At 42.3% G+C, this 17,564-nt stretch overlaps 1 protein-coding gene across 6 annotated transcripts in view; it reads right to left on the reverse strand.

The window, feature by feature from the left end:
• LOC143782201 (maternal DNA replication licensing factor mcm6) overlaps nt 1–17,564 on the reverse strand; it is a 544,832-nt gene that overhangs the window by 48,263 nt on the left and 479,005 nt on the right. Inside the window, exon 19 of one of the 6 annotated variants that reach the window (XM_077269398.1) lies at nt 13,965–14,908. The exons of the other annotated variants lie outside the window; for them this stretch is intronic. Within the exon in view, the coding sequence (XP_077125513.1) occupies nt 14,867–14,908 (42 nt within the window). The 3' untranslated portion in view covers nt 13,965–14,866. Of the gene's footprint in view, nt 1–13,964; nt 14,909–17,564 lie in introns of those variants that run through there. 6 annotated transcript variants of the gene reach the window in all.

The raw sequence follows: 17,564 nt of genomic DNA on the forward strand, positions 1-17,564 counted from the left end.
ACAAGGCTGCCGGTTTCCTCGGTAAGGTGCAGGCTGCGTCGGAGAGGTGAGTATAGCAATATTTTTTATTTTAATTCTTTATTTTACACATTAATATGGATCCCAGGGCCTGAAGGAGAGTTTCCTCTCCTTCAGAACCTGGGAACCATCAGGGATACCGTCCGATACTTGAGTCCCATTGACTTGTATTGGTATCGGGTATCGGTATCGGATTAGATCCGATACTTTGCCGGTATCGGCCGATACCGATACTTTCAAGTATCGGACGGTATCGCTCAACACTACACAAAACATCACACAAAAAAAAAACATGGCTAAGACAGGTGACATGAAGGAGAATTATCATGAGTGCTAAATAGTTTTTTTCTGTGATGTTTTGTGCATAAATATGTGATTATTCAGAATTTCTTTTAGTCCATGCCTGATAAAGAGGCCTGAGTAGTCTCGAAAGCTTGCAATTTGTTACCATCTTTTCATATTTTGCACTGATGTAGTAATATACCTTGTAGTAAAGAAAAAGCACAAATAGTGTCTTATCTCACGATTTAAAGGAAGATTCGCCAGTAATGTAACTGCTCACCTGATGTATAATATTCATAGGCATACAGTGCCGGCTGCCGCAGATCCAACGATCGACACAGATCCACCGGTCGACACGCGACCATAGCTAAATCGCTGAATAGGAAGATTTGTGGGTTATGATCCACGCTGCCAGCTCATCCAGAAACAGACAAAATGTACAATTAAGCAGTGGTTTATTCTACATTTTTCGGAGTGCATATGACTCCTTCAGGAAAATACCACATAGACTTGTGGTATTTTCCTGAAGAAGTCATATGCACTCCAAAATGCGTAGAATAAACCACTGTTCAATTGTACATTTTGTCTGTTTCTGGATGAGCTGGCAGCATGGATCATAACCCACAAATCCTCCTATTCAGCGATTTTGCACTGATGTAGATAAGCGCACATAGACTTCCCTGCCTACCAAGCACTGCAATCTATGTACCCCCCTAATTAGCCCTAAAAAGGACTGTTTGTTTATCAGGATTTGTGGACTGAACACTAGCTGACCCACACTAACTAATAAAAGAACAAATCTGACCCTATCTCAACAGCAGCTCTCCCAACACTAGCTGAATCCGGTGCAGAGTGCACCGAGCAGGGCGGCACCAGGTCTCTTATGGACCTGATGACGCTGTGCGGCCAGCCAATCACTAATACCACAACAAAGATGGCTGCGGTATTACAGTGCATGGCAGACAATTCCTGCATGTTCATTGGCACTCTAAAAAGCACCAAAATTTAAAGACGGAGACCCAAAATGCTCAGTGTTTGCAGTGTACACCGAGTACTGTGATACTTGGGCGAGTACCGAGTAGTTGTAACACCCCAGGTTGTTACAGTGATGTTGCCTTCCTTTCAGAGAGGGCGATATCATGATTGGAAGCAATGGAGTTCTCTTAACCAGGTAAGCACACACATGCACCACATTCTGAATCCAGGGCATAAGGGGGAGCTCTGAACCAGGATTCACGGGAGCGTCCCCCAACTTTATGTGCTCTGGCCTGGAGGAGGAGTTAGAGAGTTAATCCTGAGAGACCACAGAGAGCAGATGTCTAGAAGAGATGTGGAGCAGACAGCCGGAGCCGTGCAGCCAGTGAAGTGCTGCAGCTGCAAGAAAGGATAGAGAACCTGAAGCGTGAAGTGCAGTGTAGCACAGGGGAAAAGAGCATGGGAGTGGAAGAGGGCTCATCAGTTGAACAGCGGCAGGACACCCTCAGAGCCAGAGCGAAGCAGCCGGGTACCGGGAGCCTGAGGCCTTAGTGAAACTGTAGGACACTTGGCAGAACCGGAGGACTAAGAACTTTATGTGATTGTCCCACACCACAACTGAGACACAGCAGCACCTGAAGAGCCCGGGGCATGATAGAGTCCCTGTAAAATGGCTCAAGCTGTCCGTCATGCAGCTCCTTGTCTTAGGACAGGGGGATAAGAGGACTTTGCTAAACAGCTTCAAGCAGTAGGGACCTCATAGAACAGTGCTAGTTGGAAAGGCTTACAGACCACACCTGGGAGAGGGATTTCCCCAATTGCCTCCAAGTCGGCCAGACCCTAACTACACCTGTACCTGGTACCCTGGACTGAGGCCTGTTACATCTACAGTAAACCAGGTAAAGACTTTACAACTTGTGTCCTCTCCTTATTAGTCGGCTTACACCATCTGGCCCACATACCTTGAGAGCCCTGGGGACTCCGCTTCACCTGTGGGAAGCGTCACAATCATTGCTGCAACAATATCCCCAGAGGACACCTTTTAAAGCAGTGGCGGTCCCCCTATTGACTGAACACCACAGGTGGCATCACGACAGACTTTACCACAATTCCCCTTAAGGCCATGTGCACACGTTCAGTATTTTTTGCGTTTTTTGTGCGTTTTTTCGCTATAAAAACGCGAAAAAAATGCTTACGTATGCCTCCTATTATTTACAGTGTATTCCGCATTTCTTGTGCAAATGTTGCATTTTTTTCCGCAAAAAAATCGCATCGCGGAAAAAAAAGTTCATTAAATTTGCGGAATTGCGAGGATTCCGCACAACTAGGAATGCATTGATCTGCTTACTTTCCGCATGTGGCTGTGCCCACCATGCGGGAAGTAAGCAGATCTTGTGCGGTTGGTACCCAGGGTGGAGGAGAGGAGACTCTCCTCCACGGACTGGGCACCATATAATTGGTAAAAAAAAAAAAGAATTAAAATAAAAAATAGTCATATACTCACCTTCGATGGCCCCCGGAGTCTTCCCGCCTCTCAGGAAGGACCTGCGATGACGTCGCGGTCTTGTGATTGGTCGCGTGACCGCTCACGTGACCGCGACGTCATAGAAGGTCCTGCACACACACACCATCTATAGGAACGGACGCCGCTGAGGAGTTCGGCTGTCTGCACGTGAGTATAAGCATTTTTTTAATTTTTTTATTATTTTTAAACATTCTATCTTTTACTATTGATGCTGCATAGGCAGCATCTATAGTAAAAAATTGGTCACACTTGTCAAACACTATGTTTGACAAGTGTGACCAACCTGTCAGTCAGTTTTCCAAGCGATGCTACAGATCGCTTGGAAAACTTTAGCATTCTGCAAGCTAATTTCGCTTGCAAAATGCTAAAAAAAAAACGTGAAAAAACCGGGAAAAAAACGCAAAAAAAAAAAAAATTTTCTTTGCAAGAAATCCTGACGTGTGCACATACCCTAAAAGTCTATTCCCTTTTAATTGGATGCCCAGGGCCACGGACCAGGTCACAGCCACCATGACATCCCCTTTAAGAGCGACCGGACCCAGTACTGAGTAGGGCGCGTCAGTGGCGAACATGCTCGCTCATCACTACTTTTGACTACATGTGGGGTATCGCTGCGCTCGTAAGTAACAACCTGTGGGTTCACGTTTTGGTCTAATCTCTGGCCAAAGTGAGAAATTTGGGTGTAAAACAAGATTTTTGTGCAAAATATGAGCTTTTTTAATAAGACGACCTAATGTGTAATGTTTTGTGTCATATCTGTTCAATCTCATAAAACCCTTGAGGAATGTAGTTTCCAAAATGGGGTCAGTTGTGGGGGGTTTCTGCTGTTTAGACACATCAGATCCACTCTCAATTACAGTTAATTTTGTGTTCAAAAAGTTAAACTGTGCTCCTTCCCTTCCAAGCTCTTCCGTGTGCCCAAACACTGGTTTTCCCCCACATATGGAGTATCAGCATGCTTAGGAGAAATTGCACAATAAATATTTTGGTTCATTTTCTCTTTTTACCCTTGTAAAAATAAAAAAAAAATGTTTCTGAACTAAAATTTGTGAAAAAAAGTAAAATGTTTATTTTTTTCCTTTGACATTGCTTCAGTTCCTGTGAAGCACGTGAAGGGATAAACTATGAATGAGGTTTTGAGCACCTTGTGGGGTGCAGTTTTTAGAATGGTGTCACATTTGGGTATTTATCATATAGATCCATCAAAGTCACTACAAATGTGAGGTGGTCCCTAACCCCATCATTACCTTGGGATTTTCCGTTTTTCCGGGTTTGTTTTTTGCTCCTCTCCTTCCCAGAGCCATAACTTTTTTATTTTTCTGTCAATTTGGCCATGTGAGGGCTTATTTTTTGCGGGACGAGATGTACTTTTGAACGACATCATTGGTTTTACCATGTCATGTACTAGAAAACGGGAAAAAAATTCCAAGTGAGGCGAAATTGCAAATAAGTGCAGTCCCACACTGGTTTTTTGTTTGGCTTTTTTGCTAGGTTCACTAAATGCTAAAACTGACCTGCTATTAATATTCTCCAGGTCAGTACGAGTTCATAGACACCTAACATGACTAGGTTATTTTTTATCTAAGTGGTGAAAAAAAATTCCAAACTTTGCTTAAAAAAAAAATAAATTGCGCCATTTTCCGATACTCGTAGCGTCTCCATTTTTCATGATCTGGGGTCGGTTGAGGGCTTATTTTTTGCGTGCTGAGCTGGCGTTTTTAATGATACCATTTCGGTGCAGATATGTTCTTTTGATCGCCCGTTATTGCATTTTAATGAAATGTCGTGGCGACCAAAAAAATTCTGGCGTTTCTTATTTTTTTCTCGCTACGCCGTTTAGTTATCAGGTTAATGCTTTTTTTTATTGATTGATTGGGTGACTCTGAACCTGGTAATACCAAATATGTGTAGGTTTGATATTTTTTTATTGATTTATTTTGATTGGGGCGAAAGGGGGGTGATTTAAACTGTTATATATTTTTTATTTTTTTCACATTTTTTTTTACTTTTTTTTTTTTTTTAATTTTGCCATGCTTCTATAGCCTCTATGGGAGGCTAGAAGCAGGCACAACGTGATCGCCTCTGCTACATAGCAGCGATCTAATGTTCGCTGCTATGTAGCAGAAATGCAGGTGTGCTGTGAGCGCCGACCACAGGGTGGCGCTCACAGCTGCCGGGGATCAGTAACCATAGAGGTCTCACAGACCTCTATGGTTACAATGTACAAGCATCGCCGACCTCCGATCATGTGACGGGGGTCGGCGATGCGCTCATTTCCGGCCGCCTGGCCGGAAGCGCAGGTTAAATGCCGCTGTCTGCATTTGACAGCGGCATTTAACTAGTTAATAGGTGCGGCCAGATCGCGATTCTGCCCGCGCCTATTACGGGCACATGTCAGCTGTTCAAAACAGCTGCCATGTCCCGGCTTTGATGCCGGAGCCCGCATCAAAGCGGGGCTTCTGACCTCGGACGTACTATCCCGTCAGGTCAGAAAGGGGCTAAAAAAAATAATTTTTACGTTTTTTTGTAAAAATTAAAAAGTGCTGATCAACTTTCAACTTGTCTCAAAAATTGTGCTCATGTAAAGTAAACATGTGGGAAATCTTATTAACCATTTTGTGTGACATCTCTCTAATTTAAGAGCATAAGAATTCAAGTTTGAAAATTGCAACATATTCAAAATTTTTGCCAATTTTTCATTTTTTTTTTTAACAAATAAACGCAGGTCATAGAGAAGAAATTTTACCACTATCATGAAGTACCATAGGTCACGAAAAAAAAAACTCAGAATCAGTGGGATCCGTTGAAGCGTTCCAGAGTTATAACCACAAAGTGACAGTGGTCTGAATTGTAAAACTTGGCTTGGACATGGTCAAAATTGGCTTGGTAATTTAAGGGTTAAATTACTGCAACTCCTATCTTGATTGACAGTGCTATTTGCACAAAGTGGAGGCTTATTTTTAGGCCATGTGCACACGTTCAGGATTGTTAGCGTTTTTTTCGCGTTTTTTCGCTATAAAAACGTGATAAAAACGCGAAAAAAAACGCTTACATAAGCCTCCTATTATTTACAGGGTATTCCGCATTTTTGGTGCAAATGTTGCGATTTTTTCCGCGAAAAAATCGCATAGCGGAAAAAAAAGCAACATGTTCATTAAAAATGCGGAATTGCAGGGATTCCGCACACCTAGGAGTGCATTGATCTGCTTACTTCCCGCACGGGGCTGTGCACACCATGCGGGAAGTAAGCAGATTATGTGCGGTTGGTACCCAGGGTGGAGGAGAGGAGACTCTCCTCCACGCACTGGGCACCATATAAGTGGTCAAAAAATAAGAAATAAAATAATAAACAGTCCTATACTCACCCTCGATGTCTTGCCGCCTCCTCGCACGCTGCCGTTCGGTTTCTGTACCTGGTGTGCGCTGAAGGACCTCGCCCAATGACGTCACTGTCCTGTGATTGGTCGTGAGCGGTCATGTGACCGCTCACGTGACCGTGACGTCACGGGAGGTCCTGTGCGCACAGACCAGCTATACGGAACGGACGCCGGTGAGATGTCTGGGTGAGTATAAGCATTTTTTTATTTTTTTTATTATTTTTAAACATTCTATCTTTTACTATAGATGCTGCATAGGCAGCATCTATAGTAAAAAGTTGGTCACACTTGTCAAACGCTATGTTTGACAAGTGTGACCAACCTGTCAGTCAGTTTTCCAAGCGATGCTACAGATCGCAGGGAAAACTTTAGCATTCTGCAAGCTAATTACGCTTGCAGAATGCTAAAAAAACGCGAAAAAAACGGAAAAAAAACGCAAAAAAAAAAATGCGGATTTCTTGCAGAAAATTTCCGGTTTTCTTCAGGAATTTTCTGCAAGAAATCCGCAACGTGTGCACATACCCTTACTGTCTTGGTGCAGGAGAGAAATCACAAATCAGTCTCCATGCAGCTGATCATGCTCCACAGAAATACCCAAAAGAAGTCCTCAGCAAGAGGAGAGGGATTTGTATGCTCTCCTGATAGGAAGTGATAAGTGTGACAAGGCAATGTCAGAAGTGAGGAGAATGATTTGCATGCTCTCTCCAGCAGAGGGATAGTGATTACATTAGGATAATACAGAGGATAATCTTCAGACCATGCTGTCAATTAACCCCTTAGTGAACACCAATACCTTTTTTTATTGACCTCACATATCAGACAATAGCATTCCCCTACTGGTGAAAATGCAGCAGCTGATGCCTTGCTGTATCAGCATTGATAGGTGTTGGCACCAACCATGGTTTTTTAACCCCTGAGATGCTGCTTTCAATAGTGACTACTACTTCATCTAGATGGTTAACAGAGTGTGGGGGTTCCCTCTTTAACCCCATCGGCATCCTGAGATCATGATTGTGTGGTCCTGATGTTTACCATGGCAATTCACTGCCAAATAACGGCCTTAGAGTCCGACAGCTATAGCGGCCTGTTGAAATGATATAAAAATGTAGGTGGTAAAATAACATTTTTCCTTCTTTTCATGCCTCTGCATTAATTCATGAAAAGCACCTGAAGGGTTAATAATCTACCAGACAGCAGTTTTCAATACCTTGAGGGGCGTGGTTTTTAAAAATTGTCTTATTTTTGAGGATTTTGCTACATGTAGGTATGCTAAAGTCACCTCAAATCTGAATAGGTCTCTAATAAGTTTTTGCAAATTTCCTTGAAAAAAAAATTTAAAATTGCTGCTACAGCATGCTTCTAGCATCCTAACAAAATAAACGGATATTTTAAAAATGGTGTTGATGTAATGCAGACATGATGTAAATGTTATTTACTGAGTATTTAATGTGGTATGACTCTCTGGATTAAAGGAATAAACAGTCAAAGTTTGAAAATTACTAATTTTTTGAATTTTGAAACATTTTGGATATTTTTTTATAAACAAACACAGAAAATAAATTTACTTTTAACATAAAGTATAATGTGTCACGAGAAAACAGTCTCAAACTCAATGACATCTGTTGAAGTGTTCTAGAGTTATTACCACAAAGTGACAGTGGTCAGATTTGAAAAATGTGGCCCGGTCACTAAGGTGTTAACAGAAGGAATAGCTGTAATCTAAATGGGTGGAATGGTACTCATTGGATAAACAGATTAAAAAAAAAATCTAACCAGGTGTAATGTAATGTAAATTTGGAATGAAAGACTACTTTTAAAACCGGTAACTGATTTGGAGAACCACCACAATTATGTTACCATTCAGTAACCACTTGTTATGGTTATGATACCAGTTCAGAACCAGACAACTTTCCTCTGCTCCTGACCAGGCACATTTTCAGGCAGTAATGCTCAGAGGGGACGCAAAATAAAGATCAATACCAGGTAGTGAATAGAGTTGAGCAATGTTGGAATAAGTTTAAATGCAACAACTCCATTCCTGTTGTAGTCTGCATTGAATGTCTATGAGTGTTCATTTGTCAGCTATGCTGTGATTGTTAAAGTTTGTAAAAAAAAAAAAAAAGGGTCAGAGGACACTCACTGATTGCATCAGTCTGCTGCTGTTTCCTTCACAGAGAGACATGTGTTACATGGACTAGATTATATCGGTAGTTACTGTCAAAGCTTTCTTATTTTGTTCCAGTTCAAGCTGCATATATTAAACACAGTTTGCCTTACGTTGGATTCTGCTGCTTATATGAAGTAACACGCGCTGCTGTGGTAATACTCCGGCTAACAGGTTATGGGCCCAGCCACCGGAAAGTAAATGGTAAAAAGCCCAGTCACCGGAATAAGCAGCGAGCCAAGCGCAGACAGCACAGAGGAACCCCCGGAATACAAGGACACCGGAACGCAAAGGTACCGCAGTGTACAGAGCACCGGACAGCGCAGCTTAAAGGGCCAGTAACAAAAAAAAAAGAGGTACAAGAGACAAGAATGTCTACAGAAAGGAATGCAGTGAAGTACACAGTGCCAAGTCTCACAAATCACAATTACAGCTCCTGGAAATTCAAGGTAAAGATGTTACTTATAAGAGAGGGTACATGGAAATGTATTGAACAGCCTGTGCCTGACCCAGTACCGGGTGATTGGCTAGAGACTGATCAGAAAGCACAAAGCACTATTTCCCTCAGCATAGATGATAACCAGATTGTACATGTATGCAAATGTGATACTGCAAAGAAAATGTGGGAAGAATTACAGAAAGTGCATGAAAGGTCAAATCTCAGCAATAAGCTATATCTTATGAGAAAGCTGTATCAGTCTAAATTAAGTGATGGCCAGCATATGCAGGACTATATCAGAAACACCCTAGAGATTGTGGAGCGCCTAAGGGGTATTGGTGAAGAAATTAAAGATTTTCATGTTGCTGCATTACTATTAAGTGGTCTTCCAGAAAGTTATGACACGCTTGTGACTGCATTAGATGCCAGACCAGATGATGAACTCACACTAGAATATGTGAAAGGGAAACTTGCAGATGAATACAAGAGAAAGTCAGAGACTATTAGCAATAATATATGCAAAGCAGAAACAGCATTAAAGACACAGTACTTTTCTAAAGCTCAGAGTCATTTAAAGGAAACTCGTGAATGTTTTGTCTGTAAAAAACCTGGTCACCTTAAAGCAGACTGCAGAGTGTGGAAAGCAAGAATGAATCAGTTTAAAAAGCAGGACAGTCATCAAAAGGTTAAAACAGCTGTAAAGAAGGAAGATGCATGTATTGCGACTGCATTTGGGGTCAGCACAAGCCCATATGCAAACCATGTTTGGTGTATTGACTCTGGAGCGACTGCTCACATGACACGTGATAAGGATTTCTTCATTAATCTAGATGAAAGCAAGTCTGAAAAGGTAATTTTAGCTAATGGTCACTATATGACATCAGAAGGAATAGGAGATGGTTATTTCCATTGTCAAGTTCAATCCTCAGCACAAGTCAGAAAAATCCCAGTTAAAGACGTGCTGTATGTTCCCAAACTTGAAAGTAACCTTTTATCTGTAAAGAAGCTTGCACAACAAGGAAATATAGTTACATTTAAGGATGACAGATGCATCATTTCAAAGAAGGGTCATACCCTTGCCGAAGGAAAAATCAAAGATGAACTTTATCAGCTGAAATGCAATGAAACTGTTTACAGTGCTAGACAAGATTTTCATAAGGACTGTATTCATGTGTGGCACAGACGCCTAGGCCACAGAGATCCAGAAGCAGTAAAGAAACTAGCTCAACTTGCAAATGGTATTGCAATCAACCAGTGTAATCAAACAATGAAGTGCACAAGTTGCCTAAAAGGGAAAATGTCCAGAAAATCGTTTCCTAAAGTAAGCACTACTAAATCTGCACAGATACTGGATTTGATACATACAGATGTGTGTGGTCCAATGAGTGTTCTTACTCCCAGCAAGAAGAGATATTTTCTCACATTCATTGATGATTATTCCAGATATACTGTTACTTACCTACTTCAAAGTAAAGATGAAGTTCCACAGAAACTTGAAGAATATCTTGCTGCAGTTCTTAACAAATTTGGAAGAATACCAAAGGTACTGCGAGCAGATAATGGAACTGAATATACAAGTGGTAAAGTGCAAACCATCCTGAAAAAGAATGGAATCGTGTTCCAGACAACCGTTCCATACAACCCAGAGCAGAATGGCACAGCAGAGAGAAAGAACCGAACTCTTTGTGAAAGTGGAAGAAGTATGCTATTTGATGGAAACCTACCTACAACATATTGGGGAGAAGCCATCATGACTGCTACCTATCTTCAAAATCGACTGCCAAGTAAAGCTACAAGTAAAACTCCATATGAGCTATGGAACTGTGAGAAGCCCAACCTGAAGCATCTCAGGATATTCGGAAGCAAAACTTTTGTGCATGTTCCCAAAGAAAAACGTTCTAAGTGGGAATCTCATGCAAAGGAAGGAGTTCTTGTGGGGTACAGTGAAACTCAGAAAGGATACAGAATCCTGCATCCACAGACCAACACAGTAACAATCAGCAGAGATGTAGTGATTGATGAAAACTCAGTATCGCTCAAATTTCATGAGGTTACGCAAATAATTCAACCTAAGGAACAAGAATTTCAGTCAGTGATTCCAGACATTGAAGAGAATCTCAAAGAAAATACTGAAGTCTGGATATGCTCTGAAAGTACTGAAAAAGAAACAGAAGAACCAAGCCAACCTCAGGAGATCAGAAGATCAGAAAGATCAAATAAAGGAATTCCAGCTAAACGCCTTTCTTATATGGTCAGATCAATTCCAGAAGAAGAGCCACAGTCATGGCAGGAAATGCAAAAACTGCCTATTCATAAGAAGCAAAAATGGATAAAAGCTGCTGATGAAGAAATGGAATCCCTTCATAAGCTCAAAACATGGGAGCTCACAGAGCTACCTCAAGGCAAGAAAGCAATTGGATGTAAGTGGGTCTTTAAGAACAAATATGACTCCGAAGGTAATATTCACCGTTTTAAAGCAAGATTGGTCGCAAAAGGATATTCACAAAAATATGGTGAAGATTATGATGCTACTTTTGCTCCAGTTGCCAAGCAAACTACATTCAGAACTTTATTATCCATAGCTGCTGTTCAGCAGATGAAAGTAAGACATTTTGACATCAAAACAGCCTTTCTACATGGAGACATTGAAGAAGAGCTGTACATGACTCAACCAGAAGGCTATGTTAAAAGGGGTAAAGAGAACCTTGTTTGCAGAATGCAAAAATCTCTCTACGGCCTTAAGCAATCAGCAAGAGCATGGAACACTAAGATGAACAAAGTGTTAATCGACGAAGGATTTAAAAGGTCTCAAGCGGATCCATGTTTGTATACAAAAAGTGTATCACAAGATTGGATGTATGTTATTCTATATGTGGATGATGTAATAATAGCGCATCAAGAAGAGAGAGAAATTTCAAAACTAGGTCAAATTCTGAACAAGCATTTCGAGACCAAGGACCTTGGAGATGTGACATACTATTTGGGAATCCAAATCCAGAGAGAGGAAGATGGAAGTTTTCTTCTTAATCAAAATTCTAAAATCTCCACAGTTCTAAACCAGTTTGGAATGTCAGAAGCCAAAGGCATATCAACTCCAATGGATCCATCTTACCTAAAATTGGAAGGAGAAGAAGATCTGCTACCCACAAATGACAGTTACAGACAAGCAGTGGGGGCACTTCTATACATAGCAACCACAACCCGTCCAGATATCTCAGCCACAGTGGGAATTCTCTGCCGACGTGTAAGCAAGCCACGCCAAAGAGATTGGAATGCAATTAAGAGACTTCTTCAGTATCTTAAGGCAACCCAAGAGTTAAGTCTAAAGATTTCTGCATCAGGAGATCTAATTCTCAGAGGATATGTAGATGCAGATTGGGCTGGAGACTCAAGTGATCGAAGATCAACAAGTGGTTACTTGTTCAAGTTAGGACACACTTCAATCTCATGGTCGAGTAGAAAACAAGTGTCAGTTGCATTGTCTTCTACAGAAGCAGAATATACATCAGCTGCTCATGCAAGTCAAGAGTTAATTTGGTTGAAGCAACTTTTGGAAGAATTCGGCAAACCACTAGCTGAACCAACTGTTATCTATGAGGACAACCAAGGATGTATCAAGCTCGCCAGCAGTGAAAGGATAAGTGCAAGAACAAAGCACATTGATGTTAAACATCATCACTTGCGTGACTTAGTAGAGCGTGAAGTTCTAAAGTTTGTTTACTGTGAATCTGACAAGATGTTAGCAGATGTTTTGACAAAGCCATTGTCAAGAGCCAAGTTTGAAGAATTCAGAACTGCAATGGGACTAACAGGATAAGCAGTTGTTGAGTGGGGGTGTTGGAATAAGTTTAAATGCAACAACTCCATTCCTGTTGTAGTCTGCATTGAATGTCTATGAGTGTTCATTTGTCAGCTATGCTGTGATTGTTAAAGTTTGTAAAAAAAAAAAAAAAGGGTCAGAGGACACTCACTGATTGCATCAGTCTGCTGCTGTTTCCTTCACAGAGAGACATGTGTTACATGGACTAGATTATATCGGTAGTTACTGTCAAAGCTTTCTTATTTTGTTCCAGTTCAAGCTGCATATATTAAACACAGTTTGCCTTACGTTGGATTCTGCTGCTTATATGAAGTAACACGCGCTGCTGTGGTAATACTCCGGCTAACAAGCAAACTTGCTTGGGTCCCTGCTTATTCGGCAAGCTATAGCGCTTACCGAATAAGTTGCAGAGGGAACCCGGCTTCCTGGATCGCTCCAGCTGATCAGTTCTGCAGTTGCATGTGTCACGGCTGTGTGACAGTCATGACACATGCATGGAGAGTCCAACAAACAGGCTCTCCATGCATGTGCCGTGATGGTCACATGCAGCCAAACAGCTGATCAGCCGGCGTGATCCAGGAAGCCGGGTTCCCTCTGCAGCTTGTTCAGTAAGCTCTATAGCTTGCCTAATAAAGAGGGACCCGAGCAAATTTGCTCAACTCTGGTAGTGAATCTCTCTGCTTATACGTTAACAACAGCTCAACTTAAAATATTATCTGGGGGTTAACCTTCTCTCCTTCACATCATCTAGAGGCATTCACATCAGTGAAGGACACACCTCTTCACCAGGAAATTTATCCGTAAGAAGTTTCATACTAAAAATCCTGAACCATATCAATTATTTACTAAAGAAGAAGGAAGCACAGGAGATTTGGACCTCTTTAATAGAGTTGAGCGAATTTCTTCGGATCCCCGCTTATTCATCAAGCTATAGCGCTTCCCGAATGAGCTGCAGAGGGAACTCGAATACATAGAGAGCATTGGCTGATCAGCTGATTTCTTTGGGTACCCACTTGCTCAGTAAGCTATAGCACTTGCCGAATAAGCTGCAAAGGGAACCCAGATACATGGAGCGTGCCGGCTGATCAGCTGCTCCGGGCCCAGCTGCATGTGTCGTGGCTGTATCACTACCACAGTACACGAATGTAGAGCCCAATAAACTGGCTCTCCATGCATGTGCTATGACAGTGACACAGCTGCCACACATGCAGCTGCGGCGCCGAGCAGCTGATCAGCCGGCACGCTCCATGTATCCGGGTTCCCTCTGCAGCTTATTCGGCAAGCGCTATAGCTTGCCGAGCAAGTGGGGACCCACAGAAATTTGCTCAACTCCACTCTTTAGAAGAGGAGAGTACCCTCCACAGGTAAGTGTGATCCCACAGCAATTGCTTACCAAATCTGAAAAATTTCCAACTTTAGGCTTTTGCCCAGCAATTGATATTTTTAGTAGGCTGGTAACTCAAGACATTGAAGCTTTAGCAAGGGACCAAAAAGGCCTCTCCAATTTACCTATGTATGCGCATACTGCCCTCAAGGAGCTTAAATCATGGAAGGATGTCATATATAAGCCAGTTGACAAGGGTTGGAACCTTGTCATTTGACCCACAAAACAATATGAACAACAGGCTAACAAGTTATTGAATGACCACATTGCTATCGAAAACTTACTTTTAATCCCTTGCTTTTCTTTCACAGCCAATTGACGGACATTATGGAGAAGGCCTTTTCCCAGGGCATTATCTCCAAAAAACAACTTCTTGACAATATCAGAGATGACCACCCTAAGCTTCCAACCTTCTCTCTGATCCCGAAACTGCACAAAAACCCCATGGATCCCCCAGGTCGCCCAAATGTTGCAGTTATCAATGGGCCTTGGGAATTGATTTCAGAGATTGTGGGTTATTTTCTAAAACCGTTGGTTACTACCTTACCATCTTACATTAGGGACACCACATCTGCCCTTCAGCAATTGGACCAGCTGTTTCTTGATGACCGTATGGTCATCATAACGGCAGATGTGGAGTCCCTCTATACTTCCATCCATTACATGGATGGATTAGAAGCTGTACGCTGGTTCCTTAACTCCAATTGGAGTTAGAGCTGGTCCTGCGGGTCATTTAAATACAGATATCTTAAGAAAATCCACGGCTACAAATTCCTTCTTAGCAGCTGATTGCTCTCATGCCAGGTCTACCATCCGGGGGATCCCCATAGGCCAATTTCTCCATGCCAAGAGAATTTGTTAAAGTGTGGAGAATTATGATATTCAGGCTTCTGACCTTACACGGAGATTTATCAAAAGAGAATACTGCAAAAAAAAAAAAAAACAATTAAAAAGCTTAGAGCTGAAAAAAAAAAAATGTGTAATCAACTAGTCTACGGCCCATCAACATCTGGGATGCAGGATAATTCCAATCAGGGACAATTTATTTCTTCCTACAACAACCAACGGAACAACTTGACCAATATTCTGTGTAAATATTGGTAGGTCTTTTTGGTTGATCCCACTCTACGGCACATGAGACCGGTCCCACTATGATTTGTGGCCAAGAGATCGACCATCTTGACAGATTTTCTGATTCACAGTCACTATGAATCAGCAAAGACCAGAACCAGCCTAGTGATGCAGCTTGGATCACCAGGCTTTTTTCCATGTGGCCTCTGCAAGGGTTGTCTCAATCATGTTAAATCCATAACCTTCACCAACCACGATTGTTCCCATTCTTATGACATTCATAAACATCTGTGTTGTACTTCTGATGAAGTCATCTGTCATGCTCAATGTCCATGTGGGAAAGCATATATCGGCATGACTACTAGAGAACTCAAGGTAAGAACACATGAACATGTTAGGTATATAGAAAAAAGCTAAAACCTAGATTCCTTGCCGAGAGCTTGGGGTTTTCATCGTTTCCCTAATGTAGGCATGCAGAGGCATCTTTTTTAGGATGTGGAGAGGGATTTGTTTAGTTTGCTAAATTGCTGCACTATTCTGTTTTTTCTTTATTTTAGATTATATGTCTAATTTGTTGTTATATCTATATCATATGATGGGGATGTTCACCCTGCATGGTTACCTTTGGGTTAAGCTGATGGTCCGCTATCCTCATGAACACATGTTTTTGTTCTGATGGTTCCAGAGATACCCAGGTGGGAAGAAAAATTCACATGTTTTTGGGATTCCCTTGGCTCCCAACAGGTCTTCAGTAGAGTTGAGCGAATTTGATCAGGTCCCTGCTTATTCGGCTAGCTATAGCGCTTGTTGAATAAACTGCAAAGGGAACCAGGATACATGGAGTGTGCCAGCTGATCACCTGTCCGGCACTGCGGATACATATGTGGCGCGGCAGTGTCACTGTCACAGCACATGCATGGAAAGCCCAACATACAAGCTCTCCATGCATGTGCTGTGACAGTGACACATCTGCGCCACATGCAGCTGTGATCCTGGACAGATGATCAGCGGGCACACACTTCATGTATCCGGGTTCCCTCTGCAGCTTATTCGGCAAGCGCTATAGCTTGCCAAATAAGCAGGGACCCAATCAAATTTGCTCAACTCTAGCCTTCAGCCATGGTCCTGTGTATCCGATGGATGAATATGATCCTGTGGTTACTTGAAAAATGAAGTACTTACTGGATTCGTGGTTCCTGTAAAACATACTGCCCTCTGCATCAGTTCCCCACTCTCCTCTGATGGTGAGATAAGTAGCTCATGAAGCAAATGAAGTGAAGAAAGAAGGTTCCGTTTATTGTGCATCTAACAAATGTTAAACGTTTTCTGTCCACAAGAGGACATTCATCAGAACTAACTGGATGCCGGAGCGGAGCCTGTATGTAGCAGCGCATATGTAGTATGCGACCGACATCACTGACAGCGCTCATCCCCAGCGACATCGGTCGCATACTACATATGCGCTGCTATATACAGGCTCCTCTCCGGCATCCAGTTAGTTCCGATGAAGGTCCTCTTGTTGGCCAAGACCTTAAACATTTGTCGGATGCACAATAAATGGAACCTTCTTCACTTCATTTGCTTCATGAGTGCCAAGTTTTTGAACATTAGATACAACGGGCTGGATACCCTACTAGGGCAACGATAACTATTTTTTGAGTGCCGTGCTTTTTGCTTGTTTCGGTGAGAAAAGTAGCATCGGATAATTATTTTCTCGAGCTGGACTAGAGAAGGAATCCTATGTATTTGATGCCCCCCCTCCACTGCCTTCTTCCCCCCTTCTTGGACGGCCAATGGGACTATGCAGCTATCATCGAACTCAAATTTTTCACCCCAGGGTGACCATCATGACAGCACCACCAGGAAGTTGCCCTTCATATCCTTGATCGGGACAGTAACAGGGGAGGTTAAATAGCCCCTCCCCACCTCCACCCCTCAGTGATTTTACAAAGTACCACACCAGGATGGATATAACGCAGTTTTATTGAACATCCGCTCTACACGTTTATATCACATATCAGACAGAAATTCAAGGAAGGGTAAATAATGGGAGCTGTCATGATGGACTCCTGGAAATACCATTACCGGTAGGACCAATTCCTAGTTTCCAGGTCATCCCTCCTGAGAGCACCACCAGGAGAAATACCAAATAACTCCTATTCAGGGCGGGATTACAGCTTGGAGGACTTTCCTCCCAAAGATAGTCTGTTGATTTGACAGAATGTCCAGCTTGTAGTGTTTGCAAAAGGTATTTGAGATAGACCAAGTTGCCGCCCGGCAAATTTGGTCCATGGATGCTGTTGTGAATTAGACTTTTTTGGCTCCCTCTTGTGGTCACTAGTGATATGACTCTGGGATTGTCTTTCCTCAGTTTGGCACCCACCTGGGTCGTTAGTCCAGGGGTGTTGCTATATGAACTCCCTGAATTCTCAGTCTGGTGCCTGGCATCGTTGTAATCAGTTCTTTCTGTTTGCTCCTGTCTGCTGGTCCTGGTTCGTGCAAAATTAAG

Source organism: Ranitomeya variabilis, chromosome 6, assembly GCF_051348905.1.
Source record: "Ranitomeya variabilis isolate aRanVar5 chromosome 6, aRanVar5.hap1, whole genome shotgun sequence".
Taxonomy (NCBI): Eukaryota; Metazoa; Chordata; class Amphibia; order Anura; family Dendrobatidae; genus Ranitomeya; species Ranitomeya variabilis.